This window comes from Dermacentor variabilis, chromosome 11, assembly GCF_050947875.1.
Source record: "Dermacentor variabilis isolate Ectoservices chromosome 11, ASM5094787v1, whole genome shotgun sequence".
Taxonomy (NCBI): domain Eukaryota; kingdom Metazoa; phylum Arthropoda; class Arachnida; order Ixodida; family Ixodidae; genus Dermacentor; species Dermacentor variabilis.
Window position 1 is genome coordinate 10,803,042 of NC_134578.1, and position 15,708 is coordinate 10,818,749.

The following is a 15,708-nucleotide window of genomic DNA, read 5'->3' on the forward strand; positions in this document are numbered from 1 at the left end:
GAAAAGATTATATATCGATGGCGTCGACAGAACATTGACTGAAGGACTATAATTTTTTGAAAATTACGGCACTCGTGGAAAACATTCATTTAAGTACCGCAGCCGTTAGTAGCCCTGATCCAAAAAGCACGCTTGTAAAACTTTCTTTTGCCGAATTAAGTTAAAGTTACGTTTCTAGGAGCTCGAAAGATATCTTCAGTATCCGCGATTTTAGCGATATTCTGAGAGAGTTGATAATCCGAAACTATAGAATGGTTATACACTCTAAAAACAGTTTACACCCTTTGGGTGTAATTTTTGTCTCACAACAGTTATCGTCATCTGTCTTGCTTGCGTTTTCGTTCTTGAACGCTCTTCCCTCGCTACTTTCCTGACAAAGATGCCTCGACACGCTGATAATGCGAATGCCATTCGTGGCCTGGAAGTACCAGGCGCTGTTTAAAGTTCTTAGAGTACACTCTAAAAACATTTTCCCCCTTTGGGTTGTATATTTGCCACATAACATTAATCGTCATCTGTCTGGCCCGCATTTTCTTTCTTTAACGCTGCGACCCCGGTACTTCCAAGTCACGAACGGCATGTGCGTTGTCAGCACGACAGAGCATTCTCGACAGGAAAGTAAATAGCGCGGCGTTTTCAAGAAAGGAAACGCAAGCAAGACAGATGACGATTATTGTTCTGTGGCAAATATACACCCCAAAGGGTGCAACTGTATTTAGAGTGTAGAAGTCCCATGCTCAGAAGCACTTCTATTCCGCAAGAAACTCTACACTCGCAAAACAGTTTACACGCTTTGGGACGTACCTTTCTCTCCGCAACGATAATCATCATCCATCTTGAGTACTGGTACTACACCTACGGCATGAGAGTTATCTTCTGGGGACAAATACCCCTCGAAGGGTGTAAATTCTATGTACACTCTTAAAGAAGTTTGCACCCTTTGGAGCTTAACTTGTCTCACAACCATAATCATCATCTATCTTGCCCCCATTTAGTTTCTTTAACGCTGTGAGCCCGGTACTTCAAGGTCACGAACGGCATGCGCCGTGGCATGCGCGTTATCAACATGACATTGCATTATCGGCAGAAAAGTATCGAGCGCAGAGTTTTCAAGAGAGGAAACGAAAGCAACGCAGACGACGATTATTGCGGTGGGACAAGATGTAAGCCCCAAAGGGTGCAAACTTTTAAATTTTAAGAGTGCTGTCCCACAGCAATAACCGTCATCTGCCTTGCTTGCGTTTCCTTTCTTGAAAATTCTGCACTCGCTACTTTCCTCTCGAGAATGCAATGTCACGTTAATAACGTGCATGCTGTTCCTGACCTGAAAGTACTCGGTCTGCAGCATTAAAGGAAGGAAAGGAGCTCAAGATAGATGACGATGATCGCTGTGGGACAAGATAAGCCCCAAAGAGTGTAAACTTTTTCTTAGAGTGTAGAATCATCACCATCAGCCTGTTTTATGTCCACTGCAGGACGAAGGCTTCTCCCTGCGATCTCCATTACCCCTGTCCTGCGCCAACCGATTCCAACTAGCACCCGCAAATTTTCTAATTTGGTCGCGCCACCTAGTCTTCTGCCGTCCTCTACTGCGCCTTCCTTCTCTTGGTGCCCATTCTGTCACCCTAATGGTTCGACGGTTATCTAATCTGCGCATTACATGACCTGCCCAGCGCCATTTTTTTCTCTTAATGTCTATTAGAATATCCTCTATGCCCGTTTGCTCTCTGATCCAAACCGCTCTCTTTCTGTCTCTTAAAGTTATGCCTAGCATTCTTCGTCCCATCGCTCGTTGCGCGGTCTTTAACTTGTTCTCAAGCTTCTTTGGCAGTCTCCAAGTCTCTGCCCCATATGTCAGGACGCACTGATTGTATACTTTCCTTTTCAATGATAACGGTAAGCTCCCAGTCAGGCGCTCACAATGTCTGCCGTATGCAATCCAACCCATTTTTATTCTTTTGTGAATTTCCTTCTCATGAACCCGCCGTGGTTGCTCAGTGGCTATGGTGTTGGGCTGCTGAGCACGAGGTCGCGGGATCGAATCCCGGCCGCGGCGGCCACATTTCAATGGAGGCGAAATGCGAAAACACCCGTGTACTTAGATTTAGGAGCACGTTAAAGAACCCCAGGCGGTCGAAATTTCCGGAGTCCTCCACTATGGCGTGCCTCATAATCAGAAAGTGGTTTTGGCACGTAAAACCCCATAATTTAATTTTTTTTTTTCCTTCTCATGGTCAGGGTTCCCTGTGATTAGTTGACCTAGGTAAACGTACGCCTTCACAGACTCTAGAGGCTGACTTGCAATCTTGCACTCTTGTTCCCTTGCCCAGTTATTTATCATTGTCTTTGTCTCACTCCCCTGTTTATCATAATTTATCATTATCTTACACTCTCCCTGTTAAGGTCCTCCATCACTTGTTGTAACTCGTCCGCAGTGTTGCTGAATAGAACAATGTCATCGGCAAACCAAAGACTGCTGAGGTATTCGCCGTCGATCCTTACTCCTAAACTTGAATACTTCTTCCAAGCATGCAGTGAATAACATTGGAGAGATCGTGTCACCTTGTCTGACCCTTTTCTTCATCGGTATCTTCCTACTTTTCTTGTGTAGAATTAGGGTGGCTGTGGAATCTCTGTCGACATTTTCCGTGGAATTTTCGTAAGCGGTCTGTACTCTTTGATTACGCAATGCCTATATCTCTGCTGGTATCTCTACTGAATCAAATGCTTTTTTGTAATCTATGAAAGCCATATAGAGAGGCTTATTGTACTCTGCGGATTTCTCGATAACCTGATTAATGACAAGGATGTGATCCATTGTAGAGTATCCTTTCCTGAAGCCAGCCTGCTCCTTTAATTGACTGAAGTCCAATGTTGCCCTTATTTTATTGGAGATCATCTCGGTAAATATTTTATATAATACTGAGAGTAAGCTAATGGGCCTATAATTCTTCAGTTTTTTAACGTCGCCCTTTTTGTGGTGTAGTATAATATTTGCATTCTTCCAGTTTTCTTGGACCCTCGCAGTGGATAGAGCCGCCAGTTTTCCTAGCATTATGTTTCCTCCATCTTTGATTTAATCGACTGTTATTCCATCCTCTCCTGCCGCTTTCCCCATTTCATGCCTTGTAAGGCCCTTCTGACCTCATCTGTAGTTATAGGAGGATTTCTGTATACTGTTAATTATTGTTTCGTATAGAGTACTCCTGAGTACTTTGGGTACTGTACACGTCAGTATAGAATTCTTGCAATGCTTTTATTATACCTTCGAGATTGCTGATGATATTACCCTGCTTATCTTTCAGTGCATACATCTTGGTTTGTCCTATATCAAGTTTCCTTCTCACTGATTTCAGTCTGCGTCCATTATTTAAAGCTTCTTCAGTCTTTCTCCCCTTATAATTTCTAACATCACTTATTTTCGCTTTGTTGATCAGTTTTAACAGTTCCGCGAATTCTATCTTATCTCTTGAGTTGGACACTTTCATTCTTTGTCGTTTCTTTATTAGGTCCTTTGTTACTTGGGAGAGCTTGCCTACTGGTTGCCTTGGTGCCTTGCCTCCTACTTCAATTGCTGCCTCTGCAGCCAGCCTCGTTATGGTTTCATTCAATACCTCTATGTCATCATCATCATCATCATCTCTCTGTTCTGAGGCTGCATATTTGTTTGCAAGTACCAGCCTAAATTTGTCTGCTTTTACCCTTACTGCCTCTAAGTTGACCTGCTTTTCTTGACCAATTTTACTCTTTCTCTGTTCAAATTGAGGTGAATCGTGGCCCTCACTAACCTATGGTCACTGCACTTTACCCTACCTAACACTTCTACATCCTTTACTATGCAGAATGTAGAAAGATCGGCAGAAAGCATGAAATCAATTTCATTTCTTGTTTCACCATTAGGGCTTTTCCATGTCCATTTTCTGTTGCTACGTTTCCTGAAAAAGGTGTTCATTATTCTGAGCTCATTCCTTTCTGCGAATTCTACCAGCATCTCTCCTCTAGCGTTTCTAGAATCGACACCGTAGTTGCCAACTGCCTGTTCACCTGCCTGCTTTTTCCCCACTTTTGCATTGAAGTCACTCATTACTACTGTGTACCGCGTTTGCACTTTTCTCATCGTTAATTCAACATCTACGTAAAACTGATCCACTTCCTCATCGTCGTGACTGGACGTTGGAGCACAGGTTTGTACAACCTTTAATCTATACCTCTTATTGAGCTTGATTAATGACAAGGATATGATCCATTGTAGAGTATCCTTTCCTGAAGCCAGCCTGCTCCTTTAATTGACTGAAGTCCAATGTTGCCCTTATTCTATTGGAGATCATCTCGGTAAATATTTTATATAATACTGGGAGTAAGCTAATGGGCCTATAATTCTTCAGTTTTTTAACGTCGACTACTGCTACCGTCTCGTTGATGCTGTAGAATTCATCAGTGTTTCCCGCTATATCCTTATAGATTAGGAATCCTATCCCGTATTGCTTGTTATCCGGGAGACCTCTATAGTAGAGGACATGGCCGTTATTCAGCAATGTGTAAGCCTCACCAGTTCGTCTACTCTCACTAAGGCCTATAATATCCCAAACAACGTTGATAGTCTTTCTCACTTGAGAGGATTCGGGTGTTAAACGTTGCAAGGGTCAGTTTCAATACAGTCAGCTGCATACGCAACGTAGCTTCTGAATCGATAGAAGGAAAATGAAACATGTGAACAGCCCGCCTAGAAAGAAAAGTAAGTCATTGTCTGTTACTTCGCAGGCGCACTTCATTTATTCGCTTCAGCAAGCAGGAAGGAGTTCTAAGGCAGTTGTGTTTTGAGAGCGGCCCCACTTATTTTTTCTTTGCCTACACCGCGCTTTTGGGTGCTCGCAGAGTGTGTAATCAAGGTCGGCAGCTCGTACCTTGGAACGCCCGCAACGCACAACGACCGACACAAAGGAACTGCTCAAGCGTAGCGTAACCGGCGTAACTGCGTAACGCCCAACAAACGCGCACCCGGGCTTTATGCGCAAATTTTGCGCCAAATTTAGCGCCGTTCGCGCTATGCAGTGGCCACACTGGCACGACGCCGCTCTTGGAAAACGCCAGGTAGCGCTCGTATCGCCGGCCGCAGCTGAGAGGAGTGCAGCAACGGCAGCAACACAGAAGCGAGAGCCAAATGTGTGCGCGCGTTTCAGGATCTCCCGTATGTGCGACAGCTGTGATCTTCGCAACGTCGTCTCCGGAGCAGTTATGTAGACATCAGCAGGAGCCGACCCTTCGGCCACCGTTCTCCATGCTGTGTTGACCTGTTTTGCAGTGTTTTCTTGCAACCAGTAGTGTCTGCTAACTTCACGGGAGTGCACCATGGCGTCAGTGAAGGTCGCCGTGCGTGCCAGGCCCTTTAATCAAAGGTGAGACAGTTTCGCGTCGCAACCGACTCGTGTGTGTGACTCACGCGCCTGTCGCTCTAAGAAAACCAGCCTCACTTCTTGGGCCGCACTCTTTTCCTTGCCTTGCGTTTGCTACGGTTTGCTTTTCTGTCGTAGCAGTTTCGCTTCTGACGGCCCTTGAATAGGTGCTGCTCCTGACATAACAAACACATTTTTCCTTGGAACGGAGCTTTGTGCCCCCCGCTGTTGCGCTCCCGATTTCAGCTGTTCGCCGCGCCGTTCCGGGCTGCCGTCTTGTTATTTGCATTTTTCGTTGCGCAGACCGCCAGCTCCGTGGACTGCGTACGTGCGTGTCAACATTGGCTGAAAGGATTGCGCGGCGCGCTTTCAGATTCTGGGGTGCAGCGCGTGATGAACCGGCTATATTCGGCGCTTGCGAATAAAGCAACGAACTGGGTGTGCGCGGTCTGTACGTTTGGCAACTGTCAGCGCTGCAGCCGAGTGCGTTTTGGAGCGCTTGCTCTCCGTCTTGCTTCACGTGCGTCTCTTCGGAGGCGTAGTCTAGTAATTCCCACTTTTCTTGTAACGATTCATGACTTCTGTCGACCGTCTATGTGAATCCTACACAAAGGTGTTCGAGCTCCGTCATGTTCCCAGCCGAAGCAAGGCTGTAAACAATACTTGGCGGGACACGCGTTGGCAGAGATGCATCGGTTTCCAGAGCACCTAGGAACGATATCAGTTCACTCTTGTTGGCTTTGAACAGTCTCACGCAAACAGTACAGAAATATTAATGGTGCGTAAGCAGCGGGAGCGCTTAAACCATGCATACATCTCGCCGACAGTGTTTGGCTTTTTATTTAGTGGCTGGAGTCGATCGGGTGCTCATGGCAACTACACAGCCTGCGCTGGAGTATGCTGTGATTTACACGGTTAACTTGTTCCATGTTAGAAGTGAACCATTTTTTTCTCATAAGAAAGGGCCAGTGCTACATGTTCGCATGCTAAAAATATTCCTGCTGAATGAAACTTCGTTTCTCGATGTTTATTTATTTATTTTTTTGTACATTCGTTACTCCGCAAGAGTTGTCATGGGTCTACAAGTGTTGAAAAGGTTCTCAGTAATGTAAGAAGCGCTCTGTATACGTCTGGAAAACGAACAGTTTGTGGTGTAGTGAAATTTGCCAAATACAATGTTTCCTGATAAGAAAGATGCAGTCAAGTGGTGCCAGCCAACCTTATAAACAACTCTTGAACAAAACCAAATGAGAGAATAAAATAGGATTTTCATTTTCTGAGGTGTTGTCATCTTGCTCTTAATATCTTGCACCCTTGATTTATCGTTTGTTTGGATAAAGTGAGGTCGATTAGGTATTTGCTGGTAGATAAGCAGATGTTCGCTCATAGATATTGCATACTTCAACTGCATGCTTCGTTGGGGAAAGTCAGCACATATTGAAGTACTAGCACAGCCGTTGTGTCAGACCATGCAGTAGTGGTTTCATGAAAGTTAAAACCGAAATCCTATAACAAAAACAAGGTGTTGGGGATCAGAAGGATCAGAAAATTGTATGCCATCTTTTCGTGCACCATTTCCTCTTCCTTGTGTGATCTCATGGAATGGTCCTATATGCCATAGCACTGGTCTGGTTAGTAATCATTACACTCGAACATATTGAGTGTAGACAAAACGACTGAGTTGATCAATAATAGAGCATGTCAAGGGCACATGAAGCAAGATGAAAACAGATAAGAATGGAACATTCTGTTGTTCATCATCTTAGTGCTGTTTTGTCACTTAATGTGGTCTGTTCTTCGCCACATATTTCTTCCACGATCACTCCTCCTTTATGTGCTAAAGAAAGGTGCAATGTGCAAAGCGCACTTCATTGTTTCCTTCCTGGTGTTTTGTTTGCGCTCAACATAGGGGCTTGCAGCCTCTATAATCTGGCTATCTTTTTCTGGAAGGCTTTTGGCCAACTAGACTCTCTTAATTGCATTTTTTTTTCCATATTGAAAATGGGGCAATGATATGGGCAAGTGAGAAGACAGCACAGGCGATGTGTCTTACTTGTCTGCATCTTTTACATGTATGGGACCTAACTGACACGCGGAAACAAATAGCTTACTGATTATTATTTTTAATGCTTGTACGAGAATGTGTCGGTACGTGAGAGCAAACTGGTCTCAGGTGGGTGGAGTTTGAACGATATATAGCAAGAAGCCAAACTAAAGGTGCCATTGGCATGGAAAGGTGTGTCGAAATTACATGCTTGCCTCTTTCTTCTGCAGGGAGATTGACTTGAAAAGCAGTGAGATTATTCGCATGGATGGTAACAAGACATGCATTGAAAATCTGAAGGTTAGTCATTGGCCATATACCTCATCTGTGCATGGGAAACAGGTGTGCTTGATGACATTGTGTGCCAGTTTAGTGGTACAATAACTCTGAACATTCGCATGTGCATATATAAATGTGCTTGGACCTGTAGTAAGCTTTAGTTGATATTCTTGCGTGCTGGCTGTTTTGTCCAGACATGACTTAACGAGTTTGTTTTAGAAATTTTTTTTAACAGACCAGTATTGTTCGTAATAATTTCCAGCACCTCGTTTCACATTTTTGGTTTCTTGGAAGTGTTGACATGAATGCTTTCAGCTGTTTATTGTGTTAAGGAAAATTTAAGCACCCCTATTTTCTATAATTGTGTATTGCCAGGCTAGATGACCTCTCAAATACAATTGCGAAATGGTGGGACAAAATCATTTACATTCATAGGGTGTTTTAGATATCTGGGAAGATTGGCTTTTTTTTTTCTTTGTTTCAGCTCCCCATCAGATTTATTTAGGTTTAAGCACCCCTTTTCTTTCTTTTTCCCATATTTCAAACTCCTAAACTAAAGGTGGGTGCTGAGGAAGTATGCCCGCCCCTCTTATTTTGCTTTTTAATGTCTACTTATATAAAAATGTAGTGGAACATATTGGTACGTAACCGAGAAAGGCGGGCTAGTTGGTGGTCGATATTTGAATGCATAATGTAACCACGCAAACGACAATGAACAAAGAAGGAAACACACTGCGCAAGCACAGAACTTCAACTGCTGAAGTTCCATACTTGACCAGTGCGTTTCCTTCTTCGTCCAGTGTCGTTTGTGCGATTACATTATGCACTCACATATTGGTACTTCAGGCAGCCTCAGTTCCTATAAGTCAAACCTTCCCCATGCCAGTGATTGCAATAACTGTCAAGAATTGAGTTGGTACTACATTTCTTGTTCTTCTATAACAAGAGTACAAAGCATGCTTGCATACATTTTATCCACTAGCAGCTTGCAATTGCAAAATTGAATGTGTATATTTCTGGCATCAATTGTTGTGGCCTATGCTTGTTGCTCCTAGAGAATACTTCTGTTTATGTCTTAGCACAGTCAGTCATCTGCCTTACATGCTGTCAATGTTAAATATTTTATTAAAATAGAATTGACATAATAAATAATCATACTAGTTTCAATTTGTCACATCTGTGCACAAATGCTGCTTTTTTTTAGTACTTCTTGGATTCTTGTGTACAGTCAGTAGTTGGCTTTTTATTTCTCGTACATCGCAACTACTTTATTTTTCTGCATCGTACAGTTTCAGAGCCTAATCTCCTGCCCCAATATAATAGTGAGTACAGTGCTTCAAGCCTGTCAATCTGGTTATCGCTTCCTGTGTTTACGTGGAGTTTGTGCCAGGCTGCATGGTTTCTGTCCACACCGTGTTGCATGGACGTCTTGTGGGGGATTCTATGTGCATGATGAATTTTTTGCACAGTAGCACATAGTTAACCTGCCCCAGCCAATTGTCATAATATTTCGCTTCATACCAATTCTGACTTCTCAAATCAGGATGGGACTTATGAACACAAGGGACCTGCATTCTGGCATTATGCTTAATCGTAAAACAATAAACTAGTATGTTACATGTGTGCTGTTTGTAAAAGAAACTTTTATGCATTAGTTACCTATTGAGACTCAAGTTACTGCGAAGCCCACACACCTGCATTGATTCAGCTGTCCAAATTCTAAGGTTCAGTCCAGCAACTCGAACTGCTTTACACGCTCCCAGAAGGTGGAATACAATGCCCTTTCCAAATTCCGTCGAGCGGAGCTGCAGATATCAAGATTTTCTTTTTCTGAACGCCAGTAAATACTTTTAAGTGGAATGTAAATATTTATCGTAGGCACAGAATTCTAGTTGATAGGTGAAAAAATTGCTTTAAACCATCTCTCAATTGCATCTTGTTTTATAGCTACATACACTGCAGTGACATTGAGTAGCCATATAGTCATATTGCCTGCAAAGTCAAGTGAACAAGCTTAAAATGCCATGTTTCTTATTTATTTATTCATATTATTTTCACAATACTGCAGGTCATGTGGTCCAAACAGCTGGAGTGAGATTACAATACAATGAGAGAACAAAAAAATACACAACATGCACATGTTTGGCAAAACGTGAGAAAAACGCAGAAATAGTCGGCAACAGTGCTCATATGACAAGTGGTACAGCAATTTTTTCAACAAAATTTTAACAAAGGTTATTTAAAAAAATGTTCTTGGTCTGTCACTTGGTGACATCTCAGATTGTGAGCTTTACACGCTCTTAAATCAAATGTACAGTTTAGTTCAGCGTGAAAGTACAGAGGGTTCTTGGCATATTTCCTTTGTAATTATTGCAATAGATAATTTTGCATCACAGGTGGTTTGAAAATTGAAGGCACGAAAGCACAACAATTGTTCAAGAAACCATTTATTTTCATTCCTCCATCTTATTGAAACAGCTTCTTATTTAGGGCGATCTAATTATTATCATTGGTGTGCATTGTTGTGATGTGAATCATTTCATCAAAATAGAGAGTGAATGGGCAGACCCATAATTTTATTTACGAGCCTCTAAAGTGCACTGACAAATTGGTGTATGCACAGGCCTTCCTGCTGCAATGGTTTTCCTGTACTACATCGCGATCTATTCTCGCTGCACAGAAGCACTTGTCGGTCAATTAAATTCTTGGCTAGTGCATTCACTTGAGGGCGTTTTCCCAATTGCAGTGACAGCCACATCGCACAAACACGCAAGTCCAGCATTGTGTTGGCATGTAGCTTTGCCTTATCATTTATCACCACACCCGCGGGGCCATCGTGATAATGGGGATGGCTTTTGTTCAGTTCTGTAGCGGCATATCTTTGATGCAGAGCCATTAGGCTTTGCCAAAAGTTTTCTTTAACCCACATGTGGGTTCACACTGTGGGTCATAAAACTTTATGGCTCAGTGAGCCGACCTTGCGAAACTTGTCTGAACAAACGTGAATGGAGCCGCGTGAGCAGGAGCTTCTGATTCACTGTGCCAGAGTCTGTAGATGGAACATCTGTTTATAAAATTTATGACCATGTGACAGCACAGTCTTTGTAAATAGGTCATGTGTTGTGTTCCTTTTCTAAATTGTGGCCCCAGTGTTGCTCCAAAACTTTACTGCAGGCATTGTGGTGTCTGGTTCAGCTTTCTAAGAGCAAAAGGATATTTTTCTCTCGTGTTGCTTATTCCCATTTACTTTTTAATTCCTAGTTTCTAGACCATTACTAGGTAACCAAATGGTTAGTTATCCAGATAAATAGATGACTTTTTTTTTGTGTGTGTAGTGGTAAGTCTTCAATAGTGGCATGTCTTCAGTAGTCGAGGTGTCGTATTGCGCTCTTGTCATAAAAGCTTAACCAGCAATCTGCCTCTCGAATGTAACTGATTGGCAGCTGACATCGTCAAGCAATGCCTTTGCTGAATGTGTGATGTCATTGGCATACCACATAGAATTTGGGTACAGTGTAATTCAACAGCTTATGTTCTATTAAGCAATTATAAGTTTATCATTCCCTTCTTATTATTGTTGTTTAAGTCAACCAATGTTTTTATAAACTTAATATTCACCATCTTCTTCTGCCTGAAAAAGCAGATATACCCAAATCAGAATTTATTATTAAAAGTTCGGTCATATTACAGGTATTTAGTATACAAAAGGAGGTGCCATAGTCAAAGACTGTATCGGGACCTCCTTTACAAGAAAAATTATAAACTTAACAACTCAAAGCAACAGCAGCACACCATATGGTAATACACAAGCAAAAATAAAATAATGTGAACAGAACAAAATACAGAATCTTATACAAAGAATAACAAGATTTAGCATATCTCATGGTAGCAAGAAAAATTGTATGGGCAAAAATAAATAAGTCTATCCCCATTGCTGCCATCCTGCTTTTTTTAACTGCATAGTGTGTAATAGTGAAAACAGGCCAATCTTTACAAAGACCTAGTTTTCATAGTTCCTGCATAATTTCTGGCCCACAGCTCATTAAAAATTGGCCCTACAAAAGATTCATACTATTTTCACATGTCACAGCCAATCCTTGCATTTTGCAAAATTTTGCACTTTATATATTATACTCGTGCTATGGCTGATCTTGCATTATGTCAAGCTCGTGAATGAAAATTTCTTTGCAGTTCTTTAATGCATAGTCATTTCAATCTTTTTTTATACAAGTTTCACACCACAGTGCACATCTGACTGCCGAGGGCAATTCACATGACCCAGCGATACTTTATCAGCTGCATTCTGTTATGGACAACAGGACACCACTAGGTCTTAAAGCTGTGCTGCCTTTAGTTGCACAGTTCTTTCCTGCAGCCTCTTTTTCAGCTTTCTGCACTTGCATTCATACTGCAATACCAGAGGCTTGATGCACTGTGGATTATGTGCACGATGAAGTGTCTTGGCTTTCTCCTGTCAGATAGTTAGGTCTGCAAGCTGGTGATATTTGCCTTGTTCTATCTTCCAGTGTTTCCAACCTTAGTCTTCCCTGAGACAACATCTATAAAGAAATTACAAACAAAAAGAAACAAACATCAATGCTGTATGCCATACATTGAAAAAGTTCATTGCCCTCCTGTTTGCTCTGTGTCACTGAACCATTATTTTAGTGAAAAAAACATTTTGGCCAAACTTATTTTTATATTGCTATGTGCTTTCCATACACAAAAAAAATTATCCGGGCAAATTTAATTATCTTTAAGGTGTGCTACTCATGCTTTGTGACACAAGTTTTACATTGTGATAATAAGAAGCCATTTCAACTGCTGTAGTTTCATTCACTCACTGACCCATTCATTCATTCATTCATTCTGGACTTCAGGTCAAAGTAAACAGGAAATTAAATCTGATAAACAACACTATCCTAATAAGAATGTAACAGTGGGATCTAACTTTGAGCTTGTTTCATTGACTGTCTACAAAAAGTTATTCTTATCCACATTATGGGTGCATAAAAAAAAAGAATTCTGGTTTGCCTATTCTTAAGAACTGAAGCAGCAATTTCATTTTCGGCGTTTGTCTAGTACGAAATTATTTGTTCCTTTACTTTTGTTGTTCAGTTTACATCCAAACACAGTGCAGTGCATTGGCAATTCAGCTTGCACACTATGCTTGTGCAAATGCCAGTGGTTCCAGCGGTGCACCCATTTATACACACATGTGTAGCTTTCTATTGTAATTATATTTGATTGTGCCTATGTAATTTGTTCTCATGCTCTTGCAAATGGGTGCAGTGTGCTCTGTGTATATGTTCGTCATTGCAAGTGTGTCTGCACATTGTGTCACCTATGCCAGCACCTTGCACAGGTATTAACTCTGCTTTTTACTCATAGGTGTCGCCACAGGGTGGAAGTGAAGAGTTAGGCCGAGAGCGAATTAAAGAATTTACGTTTGACTATTCTTACTGGTCTGTTCACCCGAGTGATCAACACTTTGTAACGCAAGAACAGGTAATATCTATAGTTTCATTACATCTTTCTTGCTTAACAGCTCAGACTTATTGGGTCTTCTATTATAGTTTGCAAACGAAGACGTGTGAGGGCTCATATAGATGTAGGTGTTGGACTTGTAATCTGTAGCACCATATGACTTCTTTTGATTTGAAACCCAAGGTTATCAGGTCATTAATTATGTTTTTCAATGAAAAATACACCACTTGGTACAAGTGGTGGTATAGATTTGAGGGAACATGTAATATAAATGTCACTGCATGTAATCTTTGTAAATGGCTAACAATTTTAACAAAACAATTTTTTTAAGTAGACTGCCAGAATAACATGAGTTTTAGGCATTCTTTTGTTGCTAAACTCTTGTTAAAGCTTAATGAGTAGCTACTCTTGTAAAAAAACAAAAGCAGCTACTTTTGTTGAAGCTTGTTGTCAAATAAAGCTCTAATCTTGTTCTACAGGTATGTCAAGGCTGCTAATGATTGCCCACAGTAACACTGCCCTAGCAGCATATATTGACAGAACATTATGGGGGCAAAATGCAAAAACACCCATGTACTTAGATTTAGCTGCACTCTAAAGAACCCCAGGTGGTCAAAATTTCCGGAGTCCCCCACTGCGGCATGCCTCATTATCAGAAAGTGGTTTTGGCATGTAAAACCCCATAATGTAATTTTTTTTTTTTGACAGAACATATTCAGTGTTCTGTTCCAGATTGTTTAGAGACCTTTGCAAACCATTGCTACTTTTCATAAACTACATGATGGATTAAACAGAGACCTGCTGCTCCTTACAGAAGCTTGAACATATGTGCTTAAATTCCTGCACATTAGTAAGTCTCTACGGGAAGGTTAGAGACTGAGTACATCTTCAAAACACCTCCACTTTGCATAAAAACCTCAACTCATTGTAGAGATTGGGTTTATATACAATTAGCGCCAAGTTGTTCTTACATCTTGTGCATGGACCCTTGCCTCAATCAATCAAAAGCACATTAATACTTGTCTTTTATGAATATCTTGTTCACATGTATAATATATTTGGGGTGTCTTGGGGTAGGTTTTTAATGACCTTGGCCAGGAAGTTGTGGACAATGCGTTTGAAGGCTACAATGCTTGCATATTTGCCTACGGCCAAACCGGGTCAGGAAAGACCTTCACCATGATGGGCTCGTCTGTGAGTTTGCTTTCCAGAACTTGTTTCAAGTTTTTTTTTCTTTGCCGATTCTTCTGGGTGTTGCTATGTGCTTTACAAGCTATAGAAAGGCACTTATGGGTAGCTATATTGAACAGTTCTTGAACCAAACAAACACAGTTTACGTTTATCAAAAAATTAAGTCCATCAATTCATTAGGAAGGGATGAAAAGAATACCCTGTGAAGCATGTAGTATTTAAAAGAAAGCTTATCTCTGATCTAGCATGTTTCATCATGTGGGAAACATTACAGTGCCTTTATTAGGCAATTACTGAAGGAACTAATAAAAATTGAGGCATTTAAAATTTTTAAAGCTGAAATTTTGGGGACTGCGACAGCTTTTTATTTACACTATAAAATACTGTAGAAAAGTTAGTTAAAGCTTTTTACTGCACTTGTTGTTATTTATGAGGCAGTCTAAAATTAACGAGTTTATATTGTACAAGGGTATGAATTTAAGACTTCGCACATGCCTGTAGCCATATCTTTGGTTCCAATATGAATTATGTTAAAAAGTTAGGATGCAATGTTAATTTAACATAGGCTTGTTACGAGCAAGAGTATAAGGAAATGCTCAGTTAAAAGAAATTACTAAGAATGTAGATTTAGGTGCATAATGTTCACTCTGAGAAAGTTGCTTTCTGATGACAGTGGTAATAAGCTACTATGATTTTTAAATTTCGTTTCTCGCTTGAAAAAAAAGTACAGTATTTTGCATGGGATGGGAGGAAACCTGTAATGTTTGACTTCAAGGGAAGCTGGTCAATTTCAGTGCACATTGCATTGCATATTGCATAATGACTACGAAGTAGAAGCTTTTAATTTATGTAGAAGTGCATGTTTGTTTCTATAGTGGTGGACCTTATAACCATTCAACAATTGAATAATTGTATATTCGTGCTGGGTGCTACTAACAAAAAGCTTTCTTGTGAGCACTGTTTCTAGATTCTGCCTTGTTTTTTTTTTCGTTAATTTCGCGGTAATAAGTTTGTTTTATTGTTTTATTATTATACAATACAATTACAAAGAAAAATGTAATACAGAAGGAGGTCCCAAAGTAAAAACTGTCAGGGGGACCTCCTGTTACGACATGTACAAAATATGTAATATAGGATTAGCAACGAGGGTAAGAACAGCGTGAAAATACAATCAACATATTAGAAGTAATTAATGAAACATCGGGTAGTTGAAGATTACACAAAAATTAGCAAGAATAATTCCATCTTGAAATACACATGAAGGTACTATCATTACAGTAATTGAATAGAAGTATAATGATTACGAACAAAAGT

General features: G+C 40.8%; 1 protein-coding gene across 2 annotated transcripts in view; it reads left to right on the forward strand.

Annotated features, from left to right (window-relative positions):
- Nucleotides 1-5,119: 5,119 nt before the first annotated feature.
- The window catches only part of Klp98A (kinesin-like protein 98A), a 68,818-nt gene continuing 58,229 nt past the window's right edge, over nucleotides 5,120-15,708 (forward strand). Inside the window, exons 1-5 of one of the 2 annotated variants that reach the window (XM_075674197.1) lie at nucleotides 5,120-5,396; nucleotides 7,668-7,737; nucleotides 9,006-9,038; nucleotides 13,108-13,224; nucleotides 14,281-14,397. In XM_075674197.1, coding sequence (XP_075530312.1) covers nucleotides 5,350-5,396; nucleotides 7,668-7,737; nucleotides 9,006-9,038; nucleotides 13,108-13,224; nucleotides 14,281-14,397 — 384 coding nt within the window. In that variant the 5' untranslated portion in view covers nucleotides 5,120-5,349. The remainder of the gene's footprint in view (nucleotides 5,397-7,667; nucleotides 7,738-9,005; nucleotides 9,039-13,107; nucleotides 13,225-14,280; nucleotides 14,398-15,708) is intronic. The other variant, XM_075674198.1, reaches the window with a different exon arrangement.